The 26,842-nt window shown below is 31.0% G+C and overlaps 1 protein-coding gene across 2 annotated transcripts; it reads left to right on the top strand.

Annotated features, from left to right (window-relative positions):
• Positions 1-26,689, top strand: LOC145313664 (rhomboid-related protein 1-like). Of its 2 annotated transcripts, XM_080153177.1 has the most exons (19): positions 1-114; positions 774-853; positions 5,747-5,811; positions 6,604-6,667; positions 6,843-6,872; positions 7,491-7,522; positions 8,019-8,075; positions 9,123-9,191; positions 12,531-12,621; positions 13,008-13,109; positions 13,234-13,350; positions 18,650-18,777; positions 21,635-21,669; positions 22,786-22,860; positions 23,161-23,269; positions 23,711-23,803; positions 24,271-24,340; positions 25,446-25,529; positions 25,952-26,689. In XM_080153177.1, the coding sequence occupies exons 2-19, from the start codon at positions 779-781 to the stop codon at positions 26,054-26,056; spliced, it is 1,401 nt and encodes a 466-aa protein (XP_080009303.1). In that variant the 5' UTR covers positions 1-114; positions 774-778; the 3' UTR covers positions 26,057-26,689. The 2 variants fall into 2 exon arrangements, with proteins under 2 accessions (XP_080009303.1, XP_080009304.1); XM_080153178.1 differs by lacking the exons at positions 1-114; positions 774-853 and adding an exon at positions 1,339-1,406.
• The last annotated feature ends 153 nt before the right edge of the window (positions 26,690-26,842 follow it).

Genomic DNA, 26,842 nt, shown 5'->3' with positions numbered 1-26,842 from the left:
TTTTAGATAATGTAATTCTTAAAATTAATGATGATAAATTGAAAATGAACATATGAACTGTTAAAAAGTGATTTACAAAATACTGTTATTGTGAATAGTTAATTGAAAAATCAGGTGATTTAAAGTCAAACTTAAGCATTATTTGTATAACTAGAGGCTATGGCTCTAGAGGCCTATTGAGGATTTTTATGAGAAGGGAGAGAATGGTGCAACTTACACCTTTCCAAACATATCTTAGTGAGATCTTACGGTTCAGCTAGACAGACACTGAGAAATCTTGTTACTTTTTATATAAGTATATTTCGAGAGAAAAAATGTGATCATGCGATGCTTCCTTGTTAATAAACAGGCAATGAAGAATCTATCCTGAAGCTACTTTTTTTCTAACAAGACTGCTTATGGTCATAGCACGTAAATTAAAAAACATCTAAATTTTAAATAAAAATAACAAGTCCAAAGTATCAAGAGTAGCTTTGTTTTCTTCATTACCATAACTAGGGAATGAGGAAAAATTAAATTTTCAGTTTAAAATAAGAATAGTCATTTATCGCATCGTATTATAGACAGCTTTCCGCTGATATTAAAATGAAAAACTATAAGATTAAAACTGGTATTAATTCTCTAAATTTCATTTTGACATTCGAGGGAAATTGTCTGTACTACGATGCTTTACATAATTTTCAGCATGGCTCAGAACCGGTTCTAATCCAGCGGATAATAATCGGATTCGAAGCCCATACTCTCTCGAAAAAATTTTACACCTAAATATTTAGTTGCAATGTTTGAAGAAAAAGACTCGGATGATGAAGCTTGGGAGAAATTATTTATTACACTCACTGGAGGTACAGAAGAGGTAAGTCTCCAAGGTTCAACAGATCATTTGAAATAATCAAAGAAAAACTATATTACAGGGTTTGTAAATGTTAAGTTGGTTTGCATAGATTTTAGATTATTTAGAGGTGAAGTAACAAACAACAACATAAACGGAAAATGAAATATAAAAAAACATTATCTAAGTCTACATTCAACTTTTTTTTACAAAAAATATGTAAATTTATTTCAAATTTGCATTGTAATACACAATACAAGTGTATAATTAGCTTTAGTTGATACTTATAGAAGTTCTAAGCTTATACATTTAGAGGTACTTACATTATTCCTAGCTCTCTATAAATATGGATATAGTTCCTTTAGTTAAAGTCTTTTCTTTCAAGCACTTAATGGAAATGTATATTTTGGTGAACATAGCACCCTCTTTAGTCTAAAAGACAAAATTATATTAATTTAACTTAGATTTACTAAAGATCTAATAATGCTTGTGTAATTGTATGAAGGTTTCCCAAAGAAGAAATTCAGCGATGGAATACGCAATTTACAGTCTTGTTCAGTTTCTAGAATATATTGAAGTAATTCCATGTTAGATGTTATTTTTTTTGCATGTGTTATATGTGATGTTTAAAGTTTTTAGCCCCGAAACAAGGATGACAATATCCATGAGAAGCGAAGCTAGTTAAAGAGTAGATGCTCCTTGGTCATAAGAATCATTACATAAAATTTCTATCCATAACAGCAGCCTATAAATTATTTTTTTTTTGACATTGAATTATACAGTAGCTTAAAGATTAGGGGAGGTACTTTTTCGATTGAAAATATGTAAATGTAGAACTTTTATTTTTGATGGCTAGTATTGAGACAGAATAATATGAGTACAGGATTAAAAAAATATTCGCGACTTTTGAAATTTAAAGTTTCCGGTGATTTTTAGGCTACCTCATTTTTAACTAAAACTGTGTGCATGTATTTAAAAAAAAATCAAATATTACCTTCACGTGTTTTGTGCTTCCACAAAAAATGTTTGATAGTATTTTCCTATGCCTATCCCCTCCGAGACCTATACCTGTGGTGCTCATACCTAGCGGGGCTACCTATAACCAAATATAATCAATCTGAGCTAAAGTAATAGATAAACAAACGAAAAACTACCCTTTTCAAAATTAATAATGGGGAGTTATAAGTGCTCAACGCAGTACTTTGTGTGGAAGCTCAAATATTTTTGTTAGTAATCTTAATTTTTAATTTTATTTAATAACAAATGTAAATAATTTCTTTTTGTTAGTTTTTGTTTTGTTTCCTATTTGATGTTTTTAATCACCCTGAAATTCCCTAAATCTGCCGTTTTAGAGATATCAAGTAGCATACCAACATAAATTCAACTACTTTTGTACATATTGTATTATTTATTGGTATAATTTTGCTGAAATACGAAATAATAAAGTTTTCTTTCAAAATAAATCTTCTTTCAATATAAAACTTTTATTCAGACAAAAAGTTTTTTTTTGTATAAAACCCTCTAAATCCTTATCTTTTGATCTGTCTGTTTTACTTACTCACACTTTATTGTTTTCTTCAATTGAAAAGGGACGGATATATCCATTGCACATTGGGGCATATCAGCCAAAAAGGGGATTTAATTATTTAGAGCCCGAATTTCTTGTTCAAAATGTCAAATTAGAATGTTTGAGGTCAGGGAATGCATTTCTTAACTTATCAGAGTAGTATGAAAATTTTTCAGTAGCGCAGCTACTCTATCACTAGCTTTTTGGGCCCTTTAAAGTGTATCTATGTCAATTGTAGTCCGATTTTAGTGTTCAAAGTGTCAAATTAGGGGTTGTTTGGGCCTGGGAATTCATTTCGGTAGAAGGGGAGGGGATGGTGTAAAGGGGGTGGATGGGAAATCCTTATTTTAGTCAGCTACAAGTTTGTTCAGTGATAATAAATCCATTATAAATGTAGGCATGATTGACATCAATTTTTATAAACTAATATCTATATTTATAATGAAATTATGATTCTTGTTTACTGTTTATCTGTATATTGAACCTTAACAGTTAGGGGGAGGGGGTCGTTTCCCCCCCCTCCTCCCCTCCGTTTTTTTCTATCATATTTTCTGTGTGTGAAAGATAGAGGGCTATAAATGAGTGACTTCTTAACTATGGCTATGCCACATAACTGAGAGTTGGAATTTTTGAATATCTCCAGCCTGGCGGGCACTGCATGCCACCAAACCTGACAGGTTCATCCAGATAAAAAGCAAAACATTTTTTCTGACTTAAACAAAGCATTACCAATAGACAGACACATAACACTTGCTAATTCCAATTTCAATTAATTATAAGAACACCACGTTATTTGGATATTAACTTAACCTTTGGGACATTTGGCTGTTTATAACACTAGTCGCCAAAGATTTACAGTTGTGTGTTAAAATGTTTTGAATACTAATTTTTATCTATACAAGAGGTAATTTTGCGTTTTATAATTGGGATTGTACATCAATTATATTGACCTTTGTCTTATCCCTTTAGATCATTGATAATGGTAATAATCCTTAGAAACAATTATTTAGTTACGTTAAAACTTCGAACATAAAGAGGTGTTGATTTAGGCTTAGCCCCTCCCCACCATTTAGTGCAATATCTATCATTTATCCATCTATCTAGTGTGGTAAATTGCAAAATCCATCTATCTATTAATCTATCTATCCATCTATCTATTCATTTATATATCTATCTATCTATCCATCTATTTATCCATCTATCAATCCATCTATCTATCTATCCATCTATCCATCATCCAACTATCTATCTATCTCAACCTCTAAGGAAAACAATAAGGATGATACAATTCATAAGTAACGAAGCACAAAAAAACTACTGTGATAAATTGCGAATATGGTCAATTAAAGAGCAAATGCTTAAATTTAATAGTAAATTACATACTGAATAGCTTTTATAGTGTTTCCAATTTATCTAAACCCTCTAAAATAATAGACATAATATACGTGGATATTATAACTGGGTAAATTTTGTTGTCAATTTAGGTTGCTAATTTAGTCCTCATTTATTGGTCAGTTCTTACATCCAGTATGAGGGGAGGGGATATCGTTATATTAGCATGCTGGAAAGACCATTTCATTTTAGTTGGAGAAAATATGGTGCAACATGCAAGTAATTATATATCCCTTATTAAGATTCTAATTTTGGGTTGTTACAATATTGACAGGAAGAATTATCTAATAAATTAGCGCAGCAGTATCAAACTTGAAAAAACCCATATATTTTAGAGGTAAAATAAAGCAGGGATTTAATGAAATAAAACAACTATGTTATTAAATTTTGACTTTAAAAGCGCCTTTAAAAGCATTTTCTTACAAAGTTTTTGTGCACCCACCTTCAGAAAACAGGCAAAAAACCCCTACGGGGGCGCGGGGGGGTAAATGAAACCAGTACTGGCGATTATAATATGTCTTTTGTTAATCAAATATCGCTTTTTTAGCCGGTGGCACCTGGTGAAAACATGTTTCCTGATACTGTCTACTTGAATGTTGATTTTAAAACAAACAAAAATAAACTAAAATCTTGACTTCAACTAGAAATATTTAGGACTAATATCTTTAATTTGTGTTTTTTTCTTTTATATTGTCAAAATACATGTAATACATGACTCACCAGAAGTTATTTTGTCTAATTACGTTGATTCTAAGAGATTTTATAATACTTTTTAAATTGTTGGTGAAACACAAAATATATGCCTTTTTCTGTAAGAAAATTTTTGCATTTCTTGACTTTCAGGCTTTAGAAAGCTTACTTAAAAAGCGTATTTTTACGATTCCTTTGAAATCTGATGTACATTGGGTATGATAATGCTCATAGAAGGATTAAACCTTGATTTGGGGGTGGTGAATTGATGCCCCTTGTTGCCCCTATGTGCATTGGAAAAAGATTTCATAAAACAATTGAAATGAAAAAAAAATTATTTTATGGTCATTAGCTCTCTTTAATATAATTAGCAGCAAACTTTTTACTTTAATTGTAGAGAAGCTACCCTACCATAAAACTACTTTGAGAAAAATAGTTTTTACTTATCTTTGAGTTTTGAAAGTAATTTACAACTTGGATTATTTTGTATGAATAAAATTCCACCGTATTTTTATGATTAATTAACAAATTATTCATAAAATGTAGAGTAAAACTTCTCTATGAGTTTTTGTTATATTGGTCAATCTGTCAATCATGAATTCGCAGATTCGTGGCATGCCTAATCCCAGAGATATAATGGATAGGACAACGACCGATAAATTGATGTATACCCCCAATTATGATACACAAATTAACCCCTTCTGAAGATTACAATTAGTTGTTGAAACGTTTTGAAACTCAATTTAATGAATTAACCAAATAAAATTTAGTAAAAGCCCCCAAAGTTGTTAAGCCTAAGAATTAAACTTTGGGGACTAGTGTAATAAACAGTCCCCTCCATTCCTAGTAAAACCAAATCGAAATAGAGTTTAAAGGAATTGATAAGGGTCATTTGGGAAGGGGTACCCTTATGGTTTTAATCGTTATATTACATTGCATTGCAGGTTGTCAATCACATTTAAATGATTAAAAAAATATTTTAATCATTATGTTTGGAATTATTAAAACTACCTGATTTATTTAGGCTCATTTCGCTTCTTATACATTTATGATTAATGTCTTTACTTTTGATGATGTACATAATAAATAATGCACGGCTGCCGAGCCCTGTAAATAATACTTTTCTGTTTAACATGTAAAACGTTTATTATACATAGTATTAAAAAATAGTGACCTCGCCCTCAGTAGCTTTATAACATGATAAGCTGACAAAGAAAGACAGACAGACATCCAACCTATTTTTATTTATAAGGATAATTACAATTTAGGGTCTGCCAGGAAGTCGATCTAAAGTAAATCTTACAGTAGACGCAGTGGATGCTGGTTCAAGAAGGTATTTATATCCTTTAATAATTTGATGTCCTTAAACTCTGATTGCCCTCAAAGAGCCTCTTGAGTAGAATAATGGGGTTATTTTAAAAACAATTGAGAACAATGGGAGAGCTAGCTTTTTTCTTCCTATGCCTAACCCCTGCCGGGGATCTAACCCTGTGAGACACCAAACACTTTGTATAATCTAACCTAACCTACCTAGTATAAAACAAACAAACGATGAACTATCCTCCTCTTATTTACAATTTATTTAAAAATAAGGAGGTAGGGTGTCTGGGCTGATCTAGGCAGTTTGATTGAAACCGCTCCTAAATGTTCAATACATTATGTTTTTCTGTCTCTTTTAACAATAAAATTGATGAATTAAAACAATAGGTAGCAATATATAACAATTATATTTACTGAATCACAACTTTTAATTTTTAAAATTGAACCATGAAAAACAACCATAATTGCCCTAATTGCTGGTTGATATTTTTTTTAAAATTCATACCTATGCTTTTGAATACTTAAAATTAAATAGAGGCCCGTCATATTTATTAGTATTTATTATAGGTTTTGATAATAAAGTATAGTTGTATAATTTGTAACTATTTGTAATAAAAAATACAATGACGTTATAGATTATAATATGTACATTTTTTAGGAAGCGCTAAAATGTGCCTTGTGTGACATCATAAAAATACGTCTAAAAAGGAGGGTTGAGAGGAGAAGTGGGAAAGAAATCCCCTAAAGGATTTAGATGTATTTATATGACGTCACACATGACACTTTCAAGCGCTTCATTTTTTAGAGGAAGTTGGCAAGTTGGAGCTTCAGCAGCCAGAAAGTCAAGCTGGCAGTCAATATTCTCCCAGGTAACTGGATCTTTACCTTTGTTAGATCAATCTATAATACAAAGTAGAATAATGTCTGTCTGTCCGTCCGTCCGTCCGTGTTTATTATTTGATTACATTATTATTGAAATGCTGCTAAAATTATGAATTGATTAACAAAAATGTTTATTAATTAATGATGCATATATGCTTTTAGGACAGAAAATTATCAGCACCTGGTTCAGGAAAGAAAATATTACAAATTTATGTTAACACACAATTTTAAAACAAGGACAATCATGTTTATAATAATGCAAACCATTTAGCAAAACTTTTAAATGATAATTAAATTGTTAGTTTATAGGCTTTTCCCCTTCATTTATTAATATCTAATGGGTTCGCCTCTAGAGCCAGATGGAGGATTTCTTATAAACGTATTTATAGTTTAAAAAAAGATTAAAATTGAAATGGAGGACATTTTTTAAGGTGGTTGACAAAACCTACGAATCTAAAAGTCTAAAACCTAGTCTTGATATTACAGACAGACAGAACTATTATGCTTTTACTTAATTCAGATGGATTTTAGTACACCAATCCAAAATATATTTTCTATCGTTTTTTCAGCTTTATACAAATGAGAAAAAATACAAATTTTACTTTCTGATAAAATATTTAAATTTTTCATGTATTGACGAGAATCTGACAGAACAACACATTAACCTTTAGAGAAGCTGTACAACTTGAATTTTACCCTAAACTTTCCTTAAATTTCCACCAAAATATTTTATTTTGCCTCTGAGAAAAAGCACAAATCTTTTACTGAATATATTTCAAACTTGAATGTTTTCTTTATTTTCAAAAAGGACCCAGACTTTCAATATCACCTTCTTTCAAAAGGTAAACAATAAACATTTATTCATTTTTCGACCGTTTTCCTTAAAGTGCCTTTTCGAGCACAGAAACTCCCCCCCCCCCTGCCCTATTTGAAATAAGTATAAAATAATGGGGGTCAATGAGTTGATCTTTTCTTTTATTTGTGTTTTACTTTAGCCTCGCAGGGTTAAAGCCCGCGGAGTGGTTAACCACATAGATAATAAAAATTACTTTCTGAGTTCTTATTAAAAAAATAATGGGGTGGGGATTCTGATCTCGTAAGGCACTTTGCGGGAAAAGCATACATTTTAAAAAAAGGTAAATTAATCCATTAAAATCAAGATTCCAATATAAACACTTTATTTAACTTAATTTCCTTGTATTTAAAAAAAAGATCTACACAAATAACTGTCTAAAGAAAAAAAGAAAAACAATAAGGATGAATTGACTAATGATGTATAGACGCATTAAAATTCAATATATCTTAGAAAATATATAAAGTATACTATATTGATTTTAGAGATGTTCCGCTGTTAGAACCTAAATATAGAGCAATCACAATAGAAACTTTAGAAGAGTAAGTAAAATATCTTCAATTCTTAATGTTTCAGCCAATCTATTATATATTTTTAAAATTTGTGTTGCTTTGTTGATCTGAACCATAACCAATGAAGCACATAAAAAAAGAATAAATCGCACGTCGAGATCGAGATAAGGTCAAAATAACTGAGAAATGGACAAAAAATCATAGAGTAGTTGATTTCACAAGTTATATCATATATTTAAAAGCAGCCGAGAAAACTACTTTTTCCTGAATTCTGTTTGGACAGACAACGAATATAGTAACTCCGCTACTAGAAAAGGAAAAGAGCAAAAATAAATTTAAGATTTTTTTATGAAGGAAGAAAATAAATCATTAACTTATGGAAACTCTTTTCCTTGTTTATTTTATCTGCATTTGATTGGCACCTTTAAAGTTTAAATAAATGTGTTTGACATCAACTACTGCATTTTGCATAGTACACATAAATTTCATTTTCATGTAACTTAATACACTTTTTCTCTGTACTTTTTATACTGTTGTTTGTACTTCGTGTTTCAACACTCCTATCGTGTTTTATATTGCTTAACTTCCATCACTCTGTACGTATATAACTCATGTTTTCTTTTATAAACATCTCTATTATTTATGGAAGTTAGGTCAAGGGTTTTACAAAAAAAAATGATTTTTTAATATGCGTAAATTTTCAATGTTTGTATATGCAAGTGACGTGCGTTAAGGATGTGTATGAGAGTGTCAATTTAAACTTGGCAAGGCGTGCCTTTTATTTTTCATCCCTAAATTTTTTCACACCCCCTGGCTAATTGCTGTGCACTTAAAATTTCTTAACAAATCGATTTGATCTTAAAATAACTTGTATTTAGAAATCATCTAAAATACAAGGTAAAACGATGTCTGTCTTAAGACTAAGATCTCAGTAACCTTTGAATCGATTGGTCCCTACTCTTCAAGCAACATATTTTCAGAACTTGTAGGGAGAATTCCCTAGAGGCTTGGGGCAAGCCACTACTACTTGAATAAAGAAATAATATACCAAAGTCCAAAAAAAATGTATTTTTTCAGGTTTGTTTGTGGTAAGAAAAGTGTGGAGCTGGAAATTGAATATGGAATTCCGAGATCTGCATTACAAAGGTATACCATCAGGGATACAGGGAGAGGTCAATCAAATTACAAAGGTATACCATCAGGGATACAGGGAGAGGTCAATCAAATTACAAAGGAATACCATCAGGGATACAGGGAGAGGTCAATCAAATTACAAAGGTATACCATCAGGGATACAGGGAATGGTCAATCAAATTACAAAGGTATACCACCCTGGATACAGGGAGAGGTAAATCAAATTACAAAGGTATACCATCAGGGATAAAGGGAGAAGTCAATCAAATTACAAAGGTATACCATCAGGGATACAGGGAGAGGTCAATCAAATTACAAAGGAATACCATCAGGGATACAGGGAGAGGTCAATCAAATTACAAAGGTATACCATCAGGGATACAGGGAGAGGTCAATCAAATTACAAAGGAATACCATCAGGGATACAGGGAGAGGTCAATCAAATTACAAAGGTATACCATCAGGGATACAGGGAATGGTCAATCAAATTACAAAGGTATACCACCCTGGATACAGGGAGAGGTAAATCAAATTACAAAGGTATACCATCAGGGATAAAGGGAGAAGTCAATCAAATTACAAAGGTATACCATCAGGGATACAGGGAGAGGTCAATCAAATTACAAAGGAATACTATCAGGGATACAGGGAGAGGTCAATCAAATTACAAAGGTATACCATCAGGGATACAGGGAATGGTCAATCAAATTACAAAGGTATACCACCCTGGATACAGGGAGAGGTAAATCAAATTACAAAGGTATACCATCAGGGATACAGGGAGAGGTCAATCAAATTACAAAGGTATACCATCAGGGATACAGGGAATGGTCAATCAAATTACAAAGGTATACCATCAGGGATACAGGGAGAGGTCAATCAAATTACAAAGGTATACCATCAGGGATACAGGGAATGGTCAATCAAATTACAAAGGTATACCACCCTGGATACAGGGAGAGGTCAATCAAATTACAAAGGTATACCATCAGGGATACAGGGAGAGGTCAATCAAATTACAAAGGTATACCATCAGGGATACAGGGAGAGGTCAATCAAATTACAAAGGTATACCACCCTGGATACAGGGAGAGGTCAATCAAATTACAAAGGTATACCATCAGGGATACAGGGAGAGGTCAATCAAATTACAAAGGTATACCATCAGGGATACAGGGAATGGACAATTAAATTACAAAGGTATACCATCAGGGATACAGGGAATGGTCAATCAAATTACAAAGGTATACCATCAGGGTTAAAGGGAAAGGTCAATCAAATTTTCCCTCAAAAAAATTTAAGTGGATGTAATATTTTTTATAAATGTTATTCCTTATTATCTACTCTACTTTTATTAAAGGCTTAGATCTTAAAAATACATAGCCTAAAACCATCCCAGGTTTTATCTAAAGTTCAGTAGTAATTGGAATCTTAAGCCTCAGACAAAAAACCTTACTACTTTAGATAAACTTCAGACTTTAAGGAAAAGCTGGAAATAATATACATACCTACAATGTTCTCTGTACTGGAGAAGTCAAGTGTCAAGTTAGGTCAACAATTTCTGACATATCTACCATCTAATATAATATTATATAGTTTCATAGTCTGGCAGATAGACAATTTCTTCTAGTATGGCTTCAAAACAGATTAACATCTGCTGGATTAAAACTGGTTCTGAAAAAATGAAAAATCATCTATGATATATTATTATAGAAATTTTCCTTGAGTCATAAAATCAATACCAGTTTAGTTGACTCGGGACCAACTAAACTGAAATTAATCTTATAAATATTCATTTTCCTATCATCGGAAACCTATCTACAATAAGATGCGATAAATAACTAATCTCCATTTAAAAGATGATCATACAATTGACATTATAACAACCCTTTTAGATAATTTTTGCTTCCAAATGATGAAAAACAACATTTGGGTACATCCACCCTCCCAAGAGAAATCGCCCCTAGAAAATATTTTAAAGTACCGCTTCAGACCTTCACTGTATGACTTACGGAGCTTTCCTTCGCACAAGGGTGTCAAAACTTTTTCTTTTCAAACTACCCACCTCACCTAAAGGCCTCTAGGGGCGTAGCCGCTAGTTTTAGATTATAGAAGAAATACTTTTCATTACAGGATAAATTAGTTTTTCATCTACCCAACTATTATATGCTATCTATGTCTAATATGCATTGTATATACAATACAAATATGTAGGAAGGAATGCACTAATAATTTAATAATAACACCAAGAATGTGTGCCAATATATATTGGTTCTTACAATATCATGTATTGTATTATAGATAATAAAAAAACTATGCTAACAAATTGTAAAGAATCCCATAAAAATAGTGCAATAAGAAATCTCAAATGAATAGTGTGTAAACAAGTATGACAAAATCCATAAATAGCTAAAAATCATCGATGAAAAAAAGAACAAAGTCATTTAAAGATCAGATGTTCAGTGGTCATAAATCAAGAATAGCAAGAAACCTTTCAAATGTGTTTTTTATTTGTCATAATATTTTTGAAGCATGACTGAGAGACGAAAGGACAAAGCAAACAATATTCTGGACATTCATTGTAAATATCAGCCTTCTATCCTGAATATCAGCCGAGAAATTCACATTTCCCCTATAACGTTAAGGACGGACTTACGAATATACATAGTAAACTATTTAGCAGTTTTTAAACAAAACATCTAAGATATATAACTTAATGATTTGTGGTCAAAGAAAATTAAATAAAATAATTTATGTTTATTATTTAGTATTAATTAGTATTACAGACCACAAAAAAATATTGCCTAATGTAAAAAAATAAGAAAGAAATAGGTATTTACAAATATGGAGGAAAGGTGAGAAAAGCCTGAAATGGACAAAATAGGAGAAAAAATTATTTAAAGCAACCAAGACTAATATATTTGTGACAAACAAGGGTTGACTCTTTTAAGCACTGTTAATAAATCCTTAAATATAATGAAGAAAGACACCTGTAGAGATCCTACGCATCTTATGATATAAAGTAAATGAATAGAATAGGCATGTAAATACATCATCATATGACCATACACAGACCCTCACACTCTATGGATATCATAATAAATTAATAATATATGTTTATTAGCATGAAAATATAAATAATTACATTATAAATATATATTCATGATAAGAAATTTTTCTTAGAAACATGGATGACAACACCCATAAAAGCGAATCTCTGAAATGGTAGGACAAAAGATGAATAATGTATGAAAAATTATTTTCTAAACCCTTAGGGTTGCTACGCTTCTTGGATGTACTTAGCTGTTGCAGGAATTATCAACTTCGCTTTCCAAAATATTTATATTTCAGAATAGTTCAAAAGTTGAAGAAAGAAGATGAGAACGGGAATGGTAAAATAGAATACGAGGAGTGGATCTCTTTCTATCATAAAAACTTTAAGGTAACCAAATTCTAAAGTATTTGTATGTCTCTCTTTCTTTTTTTCTGTGTTTCTCTGAGTATAGACTGTAATCTTTTGACTTTTTCTTCATCTGCACGAAAATGCAAAAAAGTCCACAGTTTTTTTTCATTTTTAAATTTAATTGATATTCTGCCAGTTTACCTAAGAATGATCCTACTCCCAATGATACAGGGTATTTCATAATATTACTATTCCCTTCGCGCTTAGCCACTCGTGGAGGGGGAAGGGGGGGGGAATAGCTCAAAACTAATATAATTCATGTATAAAGCTTCCGTGAAAAGTACAACTAGTATGATCTTTAGTTACAGACAATAAAAAACACCTTACTAATTTTTTAAATAGGATGAACAATGTTATTACTTTAGGATGCCAAATCTGTGATGCCAGTTCTGGAATGGTTTGTTTATCAACCTACCTATAGTTGTCTACCTCCACCTATTATCATACTTTTCTTTTCAGTATTACAGGTAAATATCTTATTTATATTTCTGTCTTTTAGACCAACCCATAGTCTATAACTAACAATTGTTGTCTATAATAAGATACGATTTATAACTATTGTGAAACTAAATGAAATTTTTCTTTTAATAGATAATTTGCTATATTCATCACAGTGAGTATATAAGTAACCTTGTACAAGATCCATCCTTGTCCTACCAGTCAGCCATCTGTTCATACCTCATATATAATCCTACCAAAAGATATCAGGTAAGATTTTATTTTATACAAGGATGATTCTATCTAATAATAGCAACAGTTTTAAAAGGTGTTCTGTGTTTATGATGATTATGATTAGAATAATTCAAACTACGTTGAAACCAAACGACCTACACGCGGTGCTCTTAGCGGAAGAAAGAACAGAAAAATAGCCAGAAACCATCTTAAATGGCAAACCAAAAATATTAGTATAAAATATGATTAACAATCTTAGATATTAATAAATCTTACTTACAACAAGACAAGATGCCAAACTATTTCAAAACTTTAAATGTAAAATAAATTTTTGAAAGCACTCCAAAGAACAAAAAAGAAAAATATAATTTAATTTTAACAGTTGAGACACCAAACTAATTCTTAATACATAATATAAACACAATCTGGGAGTTTCCTAAAAGTTCCTATCGAGCAAATAAACCCTCCGCCAAATCCATTATTTAAAAAAAATGAATAAAGTTTGTGCTGAGGGTTGGGGGTAGAGTAGTTTTTCGAGCGATTGGTGCTTTACAGTAGGTTAGGTTATATAATAGGGTTAAGGCACTGCAGGGTTTGGGCCCTCCGCAGGGGTTGGACAGAAATCATATCCTTATTTGACTATTGACTCTAGGGGCGTGGTGACGCTTCGGGCACAAGTCCTCTTCACGTCACCTTTGAACATACTCTGCGTTTTAAATTGCAGTGTAACGCGCTCAATCGCCTAGGGTATCGTCACTATCAACACCCATCAGACAACCAACCCTTTGATTGCACTACCTTTGTCTGAGAAGTCTTAACTGTGCATGGTAATGAGTTGCGCCTGTTTTGGGCCAAGGCATTCCCCCTACTCTAACTATTTATGTCGCGCATCTGACATAGCAGCAGTAGGAACCAGTTTAACGTCTTTAGTTATGACGCGGTGTCGGACCGAGATTCGAACCCATCACCTTCCCGACGACAAGCGGATGCGCTTCGTGTTGAGCCACAGTCGCGGGTTCATATCCTTATACTAAAGTAAATAAAGGTACTAAGAAAGAGAGGGAATGTCTGATTGAGCCAATAGGAGAATCGCATCGGAATTTACATTGGATCTCATTGGTTGAAATTGTGTACACATTTTGCTACGAAGGCATGTTTTATTTCATTTCATACATACATAAAAGTCAGCTGTTAACAGTATATTTTCTTAGTAGAAAGCTTTGCGGAATCAGAATTAATTGCCCAAAAATTTCGTTTACAATTTGAAAGCTTGAAACAAAGTTGGATTCTTAAAAAAAAAGTTAGGCTGGCAACTCGCTGGTGAGGCAAAATTATTTTTGTGAAAAATCCTCCAAAATCGAATAAAAAAATTTACAAAAATGAAATAAAATCTTAAGAGGGTTATTAACATATGATTTTGTTTAATTTTTGTAAATTTTTAATGTGCTTTTGGATGATTTTTCACAAAAACAATTTTGCCTCACTATCGAATAGCGAGTCTATCATTTTTTAAGAATCCACATCAGCTTGAGTCGAAAGTAAACAATACTTTTGTCTGCTAGAAATGTTCTCTCTTAGATTTGACGAAAAAAGGGTTCAGAATATTCTTCTACTCTTCTATTTCTATTCTAAAGTAACAGGATTTCTGTTTGTCTGTGTGTTTGTACCGAAGGATCTCGCTAACCGCTGAATCTATCGGGTTTTCCTTACCAGGGTAGCTTCTCATAGGTCACGGGAAGGTTTATAACTATTTTGGTGGAGGGTAGTACCACCATCCTCCCACAGAAATCGCCCCTAGAAATAAAATTAAAAAAAATTCCCCCCCAAAAATTTAAAATATACATTTTCTTTTGAAATCTAAAATAATAAATTGGGTGTCAAATTCGACTCTCATCTCCTCAAGTGCCCCTAGAGGCCTCTAGGGGCGTATCCACTAGTGTTTAATGTAATGTTACCGAAGATTTTTTTTTCATTTTTAACCCTACTGCAAAGTATATCAATTAGGAAAAGATAAAAGATAAATTGTTTTTACCAAGAAAACCTTTCAACTAAGAAAACATTTAGAAAAAATACAAAATTAAACGAAATTTTGGACTAGAATTTTTGTATGTTTCGGTGGAAGTAGGGACAATTAATTACAATAATTTAAAAAAAAATGAAATACGTGAACTATAAAAAGCAGGGCAATAAAACTTGATATATCAAAATAAAAACACTTTACAATGATATGTTGGTTTTATTTGGTTTACCCAGATGTATAATTACGGCTTTGCCATAAATCAGTAAATTAAGTTAGTTATAGCCCTGTATACAGGCTATTTCGTTTACACACAGTAAATAAAATCGGCCAAAAACGCCCCCTTCCCCTCAAGCGAGATTTAAAAATGTATAGGACGTAATGATGCTGCGCAAAATGGTACAAAAAAATGACGTCATACTATAAAGTTGTCCAATGAGAGGCCAGTATACATTGTAATTGATCAATGGTAAAATATATACTCGCCTCTCATTGGTTATTTTATCATATGACGTCAATTTTTTTGTACCATTTTGCGCAGCATCGACGTAATACGTAGTAGCGACTTACAATTAGAGTCAATTTCTAAACTCCATTTAATGTACAGACGTAGTACGTTCACGCTTAATTATAGAGCAACTACGCCACCTAATATCTTGGAAATAGGTTAAGTTACTCTACATATTTATTCTGCTGAGTAATTGTCATTTTATGCATATAACAATAAATGTATAAGTACAGATGTATAACCCAGATGAATACCTGGTTCCAATGGTGGGGAGCTTTTTTGTCTGCTAGAAAATTGTTTTCAGCTTTTTTTAGCGACTTGGCAGTGTTAATATTTCCGACGCTATTGGCTGATATTTAAAAACCCAAGTGAAAGTCGGTTCAGGGTCCCATGAACATACAGTTAGTTAACCCTTGCCCCCACTATGCTTATACTTTATGCATATAACTATCATTAATGTTTACAAAAGTACACAGATAAGTATTATGTAAATTGAAGAATGTTAAATCATCCTTATGAATCCAATTGTTGTATGAGGATTCTTGTAACAATAAAGAACAATCTTGAAAAGTGTAGAAAATTTTTTTTCTATGATGATTAATAATGTAGAATGTACAGAGTTTCTAAAGTTACGTCTTGAAGTGTTGGAAAGTGTATAAGAATCCTAGATTTTAGGCAATTAATACGACAGATTATTATGGATTATTTCAAACTTTTGTTTATTAATTTAAAATATAATAACGGTCGTTGTTGAGGTTCAGAATCATGATTATTCTAATCCTCGATTTGTTACTTTATTTGATTTAAAGTTTCTTATTCTTTTTTTCGTAAAATACATTTATTCAAAATACAAACATCAGTATCACATTTATTATCTATTAATATGCCTTTACTTCACAGTATATACTATTTTCTTTAAGATCAGTTTTTAATGCAACATAAGAAAAAACCCAGTTATATTCCAATTTAAATCAAACACAAAAATTCGCCCAAATTTAAGAGTGCATATATAAAGGACGAAGATTAGTCCCTTTCGTTACATCGCCTCTTAAGGGGTGTTCCGTCCTATTTTCACAATAGCTTTTGATTGGTTATTTTAGGTTAGGTGATTGCCCCGCTGGGGCTAGAAATAGGAGAAAAGCTACTGTGAAATCTCAGTATTTTTGTAGAGCTGTGTTAGTTGAGTCTACACTACCATGATAAGCATTATTAATACGACAAGCTGTGGATTTTAGGAATATAAAAGGGAAAGGAATACAACCTTTAAAAAATGTAACTGGATTAATACTCGATGATAGCTCCATTTAAATTCAACATTATGTTTTTATTTATTCTTATATTACTTTTAAGAAATTCTTTGGATAAATTTGATCTTGTTTTCTGGATAAATAGGTAGGTAAGAATAGATACAATTACATACTAGACAAATATATGCATCATGGATAAATGTATTTATTAGATGTATAATTTATGCTTCCTTATAGACGGAAAATTTTCGACTACTAAGGTAAAAACAACACTAAACTTAAGATCTCGAAAACAGGTGAAATAAAAGACAAAAAACATCGCAAAGATATCTTAAACAGCGATTATAAAAGATACAGTGAATAAAAATAAATATTTAAAATTCGTGAGGAATAAGTAAAATAAATACGAAATCTTATATTAATGTTTATTTTAAAAAAATAATTTAGTTTAGAAAAATGGACTAGCGGCTGCGTCCCGATATTTTGAATTTGAGAGATAGAAGTGGGGGGGGGGGGGAGCTTAAAACCACCCAAAGACTGCAATGGAAAAATACAGCCTTAAACCTTTTCACGACTTTTGTAAAGACTTTATGTTTAGGATTTCTAAGGTATTATTTAAAATTAAATCGTATTAACAATTTTCCATTTCTCAAAACAAATGCAAACAAAAACATGTCTGTGAAAAATTATGTAAATTGCATACATATATTACATATTCTATATAATCGTCTCTGTCTGTCGGTCAATCTATTTTTTTGTCTGTAATGATAGCCAGGTCCGACTTTTTATTAGAAGGGAAAATATTCACCTTTCTTCATTTCCCTGCATTAATACTTCATTATAAAACAATTGAGATTTAAGAATAAGTAAAATATATATTGGGAAAAGGTACACCGACAAACGTCCTACTGCGACAAACGTTCTACTGCGACAAACGTCCTAATGCGACATCTCTTAAGTAAAACGTCCTATTTTTTTTTTATACAATTTAAAAGAATTAAAGGTCTATTTTTGTAATGCACGGCTGTATCGAGTTCGAAACCATTCCGTTTGATAGCCAACACAGACTTCGGGAAAACTGTCGGACAGATTTTTAACATTTAGCCCATAATTAAAGTTATTCAAAAAATAAATTTCAGTTAAAAATTATTTCCCTGTGTTTTATCGCCATTTTGAATTTTATATTGTTAAATATTTTTACAATTAGAGGATTTTGTTCTTAAATTTGGAAGTATTTTTTTATTTCGCATTAGGACGTTTGTCCCTTTAGGATGTTTGTTGCATTAGGATGTTTGTCGCATTATGAGGTTTAGGACGTTTGTCGCAGTAGAAGGTTTGTCGGTGTACCGAAGAAAAGCCTGAAATCTAGACCAATGTTCAAACCAACAGTCCTATAACAAGGACGTTCAAGTTCTTTTTCGAGGGGGGTAAAATGAGGGGTTATAAAGGTTTGAAGGGGTTATTCTTATGTATTTTTAAATTTTGATGGGGTTTCAAAGTTTGATGGGTGTTAAACACCCCTTCCCATTGGACGTCTATGACATATAATGCAACTTTTTTTAGGCATGGCGGTTTGTGACGTATCAATTTGTGCATGTGAACCTGGAGCATATTGTCTTCAACATCCTGATGCAGCTCATTGTCGGGGTACCTCTAGAGATGTCACAACCTGGGGTTTGTGGAACTTTAAGGTAAAATGCTTTCATATCAAATGCTGTGTAACTATATTTGTGCGGAAAAGGGGTGTCAACATTGAACAACCCCCTTGAAATTGGCCTCTTTCTCCTTTTTACTTCCTCAAGAAATTCACCCCCCCCCCTCCCCGCCCCCCCTCCTTGCCTTTAAGCTAATTTCATCTATTAAAATTGATTACAAGCAACAAATCTACAATTGTATACCCCATTTTTTTATACATGCTTTCTAAGGAGTGCTACAAAAATTTCGTGCAATCAAATTTATTTTGCATTGAAAATTTCCTTTTGATATTTTAATCATAAACTAACTTTATGTACTACTATAGACTCTGCCCTTAGCTTCTAAAGGGTGTGCCAAAAAAGCTTTTAGAAGCCCTTTATTTTAAAGAGAAGGGAAGGGATAGACAAATAGCCTAACACCATCCCGTGGCCTATGTGAATCTTATCTGAAATGTATAATGTAGAACTTGTCGGTTTGGTGGTTTTAAAAACACCATAATTTCAAAACAATTTTTTTAACATTAATGCCTTTAAAAAGAGGATAAAATAGAAAAAATGTTAATTTATTTGCTCATATTTATGTTATTTGCCTTTCCATGTTTTGTGTATATAAATGTGAAGTATAAATATTGGAATAATTTATCAATCTTTTTCTTTTCCAATCTTACAAAAATAAACAAAACTAAAAAGAATATTATTGATATTTTAGAAACTTTTTGTAATAATAAAATTACAAACAGACAGTTGAATATTAAAATTTGAAGGATAACAATAATTTAAGAACCACGAAGCTTTTCCCGCTCCATTTGTATGATAAAATATTCTATTTATATGCATTAATAATATACAATGGTCTTACTAAGCAGCTCAGTCCTAGCAAAATTGTCCATTTGTTTCTGTTTAGAAACCAAACGCTTTGTTGATTTCAAAGTGTTGTAAATAATATTTTTTTTCCGTGTAATTGCGTAAGGTTGGGTGTTTGGTTGTAGACTTGTAGTCAATTCTGTTATTAGGTCAAAGTGTTTTTAATTTTAACGAAATGTATATACAGTGTGTTTTTTTTATGAGCACTTTTTTGAAAGCAATTTTACCCCACTTATAGTTATCAGAATTTAATGATTAATGGCTTATTTTCTTCGTTTTTTAAGGGAAATTATGAAACAACAAAAAAATTACAGTTTTTGTTGAAAAAGTACAGTAAAGTTGAAAATTAAAAACTTAGGTGTCAACATATAAAAATGGTTTTAGCGCATTTTTCTTAAAAAAATGGATTTTCTGTAGTCGACTTTGGGGGGCCAGTACTCCCTCCCTGGTTGAGATATGACCTTCAAACTTTGATATGTTTTAGTACATGTCCCTAACAGTATCTGTATACATTTTTAGCTCTATATCTCAACTTTGAAGTGTTTAGCAGCCATTCTTGCAAAAGGTTGATTATTTGAGCATAAGAAAAATGCGCTAAAACCATTTTTAGATGTTGACACCTAAGTTTTTAATTTTCAACTTTACTGTACTTTTCAACAAAAACTGTAATTTTTTTTGTTGTTTCATAATTTCCCTTAAAAAACGAAGAAAATAAGCCATTAATCATTAAATTCTGATAACTATAAGTGGGGTAAAATTGCTTTCAAAAAAGTGCTCATAAAAAAAAACACACTGTATAATGAAATAGCCCATACTAATGAACAGTTTGACTTAAAAATAGCATTTAACTACAACCCAAAACCTCTCTTTATGATTTTACGTGAAAAATGACCCTCTTTATTAATTCCAAAAATGTTTGTAGAAATGTTTTAAAACTTTAGTTATAAACAGTATGATTCTTCTTGTTTTAAACTAGTACTACATATGTATTGACCAAGGATGACAACATCCATAAAAGCGAAACTCAATAATCAGACAGTCAAACATTAACACATATGGAGTGACAGCACTTGAAGAGGCATATTTTTAATTAGTTTTCTGATCACGAAATCGAGGTACATGATGTTATGAAAAAAGTGATGTCAAAATATTCTATAAATAACATGTTTGAATTGGCCGTATTTTTAAAAATTAAGAATGAAAATTTCTAAATTGTACCCTACTGTCATCAAGCAAATATTTGTATCGATATGACGATACTAACATGTTTAATACATGGATCAGACCATGTATCTGTTACGGACGTATGGACGTACACGATCCTGATTACAGGAAAGCTTTTCTTGTATAAATGTTTATAAACATGGAATGTGTACTGTAATGTAAACTATTTGTTTACTGTGAAACTAGGATCAGATTAAATATAAAGAGATTATTGTTATTGTTTGTGGATTTTTAAATCTTTATATAACAGTAACAGGGTGTGTGTGTGTTTGCGTCTGTCTGTCTCTGCTTTCCTAAAGAACTTGCAAACCGTTGAACCGAAATGATTCTCCTACTGCATAAGTACTCTCCCAAAATAGGTCCAAACCTTCTCTGAACCAAGTAGAATTTTTTCTGCAAAGCAAACCATCCTGTTAACACAAAACCTAAAGAATATATAAGCTATAGCCCTAAATCTTAAACCAGATTTTATTATCTCTGTGTATCTTGATGGTCAGCTTCTTTAAAGCTTTACTCCCTGGTATAAATCTTCCCTAGGAAGTATTCTTGCTTTACCTCGTTCCCTCTCTGTTTTAGTGATAACAGATGTCCCACTTTATGTTTAATAAATACTTCTTGATAATTCCCTTTCTAACACACTAAGAAAGATTTTTCATAAATAGTGCTTCTCATTTAGAATAATTATAACAGTCATCCTTATTTCTGAATATATCTGCCTATCTTTGGCTAGCACAGATCAATCTAAATAATGTTTCTTTTCTTTCAGAGTTGTTCTTGTTTACTTTTCTGGAGTTATTCTAGGTGAGTTGACCTTCAAATAGCGAAGCTACTCTATAATGTATGTGAGACAATATTCATATATTTAAAACTAAAGAACCATTACAGTTGATGTTAGGGATCTAATATAGTTTAAATATGCGAGTTTTAAATACATGTACATATTCATTTTTTATAATATATTATTAATACTATTTTTTTCTATTGGATAAAATTGTTTTGACATGCATTGATGCAATTAGGCCTGATTGTCCATATTTGTAACGAATCTACTCCATAATTTCGCTTGCTCTATTTACTGAAAACATGCATATCAAAACTGATTTTTTTCCCAATAAAAATAAATGATTAATCTATCGAGAAAAAAAATTTATTAGTTAAAAAACATATATTAGGAAGACAATAGGATTTGCTTTTTAGGATCTTAATGTACAATAGGTTGTTAACAATAAAGATCTTAAAGTTAAGAATCCTTATCTAAAGTCTATGTGTCTGTAGCTTAAGATCTCTCTAACCGAAAACTGTTTTTCTTTAAAGTAAATCATCTTCGTATATGGCAAAGGAATTTTTATTTTGGAGGAGGACGCCTTAACCCACTTAAAAGAAATCGCCACTGAAAAATTAATCCCCGCCACTAAACATGTTTACTTTTTTTTGTATAACTAAAAAATATCGATAATCAATTAACTCAGTTCTTTTATGTTCTCCCTTAGAGATCTCTGGCGGCGTAGCCTCTTGTATTCAAATAAACGATTATATCTGAAAAAGTTAAAATTCCTCTACAGACAAATTGAGTGTATGAACAAAATATTAAAAGAGACGAATAGTTGAAAACAGCCATAAATAATATATTTTCACATTTCTTAGAAGATAAAATATTGTTTATTATCTTTCCTTAGATCTACAAATTCTTTTTATTTTTCTTTCCAAAATAATAAGTATTTTCAAATGGGTTTCCTGAGCTTTAGAAATTACATTTTATGTCTTTAAAAAAAACATTTAATGTTTAATGGTCGTTTAATAATAAGTCATTTGTATGAGGATAATATACATAGAAACTGAGAAAATCACGTTTCCCCAAAAAAGTTTCAGACCGAAAGAAAGATTGAAATTTCAAAAAAAAATTCTCAATTATATTAGGTACGCTTGTGGGTTCGTTGACGTCCCCAGATAAATTTATGGCGGGAGCCAGTGCTGGAGTTTATGCTTTGATAGGTATTCATCTTATTATATTATAGACAGCTTTCCAAGGATAGCATAATAAAAATTTATGAGATTAATTAAGTTTTGTTTTCTTTTTTTTTAACTAGAAATTAATAGAAAAGACAGTTCTGGATAGGTATTATTAGAATCTTACTACAATGGCTAGCGTCCATATTTTCTAAGACAGACATACGGACATTGACACAACATTTATATAGAGAAGCTGAACTACCAAAAAGAGAATTTTTTTTGTACGAGTGGTCAATTATTATACTTGAAATATTGTTTATAATTGATCTTATATTATTTTAGCTGCACATCTAGCCACACTTGTTTTGAATTGGAAAGAAGATGGAGACGTATTTAACAGCAGAAAGAAGAAACATAAAAAAGTTTCCCAGTCCTTGAATCCGTTGATTAGGTATTTATTTATGTAGAAATAAGCGTAGCTCCATTATAACTAAATACATTGGTAGTTCTGTCAAGTTTCTTGATCAATTTAGCTGCTACTTCAACTCCAAGACTAGCAAAAATAAGGAAAAATATAATGAAAAGAATGACTCTTTATATTAGTGAAGAAATTAGAATAGTGACATTCTATTACAAAAGGTACTAAAGTTTTTTTCCCTGTCGTATAAGATATTACTAACTACTAAAATAGATTTTTCCATTTACAAAAAACCTGGTGGTTTTATGCTGTTTTATTTCTAAACTAAAACTTGGGATGAATTTATGTTATTTTTCTGCTCCTTTCCCCTTTCTTCCCTCTAATATAGAGCCTCTAGATGCTGAAGGCGTAGCAACTAGTGAAAAATAGTAGTTTGTGAAAAAATTGGTAAAATAACTGTTTTAATTTTTTCAGGTTGACAAAGCTGATATTTGTGTTGACATTTACCTTGTTTGATATTGGCTATGCTCTGTACAACCATTACAGTGGAGTTATCACAAATACAGGGTAATTTTCAGTTTCAAACAATACAATTTAATGTAATATATCTACAAGTTATACCTTAAGTTTAGTAGAAGTTTAGTTAGAATGGCTAAATGGTCAAAATATAAAATAATAATTTCCAAACTGATCAAACACTTTTTAGTATTGACGTTGTTACGTACCAGGGTACTTAGGTGGCTGTTTAAAAAACAAGTTTTGCTTAGTCGGCTATGGTAGCCAGATTAAAACATTTTATGTTGTACCAATTCAATTATAGATTCAAAGATATGTGTTAACACAAGATTTTAATTTTTTAAAGATTTTCAATATGATTTTGGAGATTTTCTTTACAAAAATTATTTGGGTGATTTTGCTATCATAGCCGACTCAGCGACACTTGTTTGTTAAGAACCCACCTTTTTTCTACACGTACTTTTAACTAAAAATCATACTAAATAATTCGAATATGAATAATGGATTTTTTCTTGTAGGTATATGGGACATTTTAGTGGAGCTTTAGCTGGACTTTTAGTTGGTCTGGTGGCTCTGGAAAATAGAAAGGTAGGCTTGTTTATTTCCAATGGTCTTCTTTGTACACTTATTTTTAGTTCTTTTATTATCAAATAGGTCAATAATATGATCAGGATTTATAGGAAAATGGACGACTATGATCCACACCTCCATTTTATGTGTATAATATTCTTTGGTACCTTCAAAATATTTGGGTAAGAAGAGGTTGAAGAGTAGTTAAAGTCAGGTATATAAAGGGATAAGACAATTGCCGAGAAATTGATGTAAATACATTCCCAATGAAGATACACAACATTACCCCTTCTGTAGATTTAACATTGTGGTTAAAACGATTGAAAACTTAACTTAGTGAATCAACCAATCAAAATTCACAATCAAAAAGTCCCCAAAGTTGTTAAGCCAACGAATAAGAAAACGTTATTATAAAACTTCTTTTAAAACGCACATAAAAGAGTACAACAATTTGATTCCATATTAAAAGATAATTCTTTGATAGAAAACACCTACACATAATATAAAAATGTTTTCTAAATATCTTTTCTTAAAAATAGAATTAAACTGAGCATATTTTCAATAAAAAATTTATTCTCTTTTCTAATATTGCTGAAGACATTATCTGAATTGATTTTTGGTCGACTGGACATAAATAGAGAATATTAGAATATTGGTTTATGTGCATTTTTATCCAGAGCTCTTTTCATATTAAATTCATCATAAACATTTATTCAGAACTCTTAGATTGAAGTTTAACTAAGCTTAACAATAAAGAAACAGACAAGGATGCCAACATCAAAAAGTAGCGAAGCACAAAAATTGTATATAAAATAATGGATGAAAGAGCAGATTTTCAGTGTTATAAAAAATAAAACAATATCTTTTAGCATAAAATGGCCTTTTTAGTATGACCGACAGGCTGATAAACTGGATGCTCATTGACATAGAGAATCTTTAGTTATCTATCTTGAATAAAAGGCGAAAATTTTTCGTTTTTAACTTACAATTTCTTACAGACGGACAGATATATATGTATACATCTTGAATTGTAGAGTAGCTTCGCTATTTATAAGTTTACATAAAAAAGCTTTATTTTTGCATCATCTTTAATTATAGCTTAAGTTTTAAAACTTTATTCTAGGTTGAAGAGTGGGAAGTGAAACTAAAGATGGTGTCCATAGTGACATACCTTCTAATTCTATTTTCTGCTGTTCTTTGGCATTTGGTAAGTTTAGTATTATTCATTTTGTTACTAACGCTAAAGTTCTATGTAATTAGCGATGGATATTGTATAAATTTTAAGGGTTTTTAGAAACATTGAAATGTGGGACGAACACCTCGCACCATAAGTGTGACCTACACCTCTCCATTGCAAAACTTTCGACAACCTTGCCCTCCAACAAATAAAATATTTTTAATCAATTAATAAAATTAGGTATGTAATTACAGAAAAAAAGATTTAAATGTCTAGTATCTATCATTCTTAAATAACCTTTAATGTAATCTAAATTAATGTGAAGGTTATTGAGAAGCCTTCATAATATAGTAAGTACTTCATTGTATTGAACGTTGGTCAGTCATTCTGTGTGATTATTTACACAACGCAGATTGTTATGCATACCAATTAGGCTGTGCTTATTGTTTCAGATTGGAACAGACACTGGTTACTTTCCCGCATCCTCCTATGAACCCTGTAGATATATCATCAATAGTACCTACATCAATAATACTGTCGATCATTCACATTTCTAGTATATCCCATCACATAATAGTTAATTCTAATCATCTGATAAGACAGTTATTGTTAAAATATGACAAGAATTACACATTACGTGGAAAATACAAAAAATCATCAATGGCAGATTATTAGATGGAAGGCCGTCAACCAAAAGGACGAACCAAGCAAAGTATTTAGTAGCTTTACACATGAGAAACTTCAGTTTGTGAAATCATGTGAGATTCTCACATTAATCAAGCTTATAATTATGATAATAATCGGTTGATACCTCATCTTATTAGTACAGTTAAATAAATGAAAAATTAATATTAATATTTGGCAATTTTAAAAAACTTCTTATATTTGTAAACAAAGCTTTCATATTAAATTCTATAGAAATAACCGCAGTAATTATTTTTCTTTTTCTTTTTATTTTATTGTTTTTTTTAATTATATTTCCAAAATATTTTGTATTGTAATATTGTTTTAATTAAGTATAGACTCCTTGTTGTTTATTTCTTATTCATACTTTCGAATCAAACACTTTGCTTAGTTTAAAGTGCTATAAATATATTAAATTTTGTAAGACCTTTTCTAAGCGCGTAGCTTTTCTACATTTAGTGTGTATTCGCCAATTATACAAAATAAGAAATAAATTTCTATTTAAACATATTGAATTTCAGCTGTTTTAACAAAAAATTTAACGCTAAAATTGTCTAATGATTTTAAATTCAAAAGTCGGCAAGCCTAAAAGTTATAGGGTACCATCTCCATATAATTAAATAGTTAACAATTTTATTAACAAATTTATTGCATTATTC

Source organism: Acartia tonsa, chromosome 3, assembly GCF_053477335.1.
Source record: "Acartia tonsa isolate MP-2025a chromosome 3, ASM5347733v1, whole genome shotgun sequence".
Taxonomy (NCBI): Eukaryota; Metazoa; Arthropoda; class Copepoda; order Calanoida; family Acartiidae; genus Acartia; species Acartia tonsa.
The sequence above is the reverse complement of the archived record's forward strand: the minus strand, read 5'-3'. Positions and strand labels throughout refer to the sequence as shown.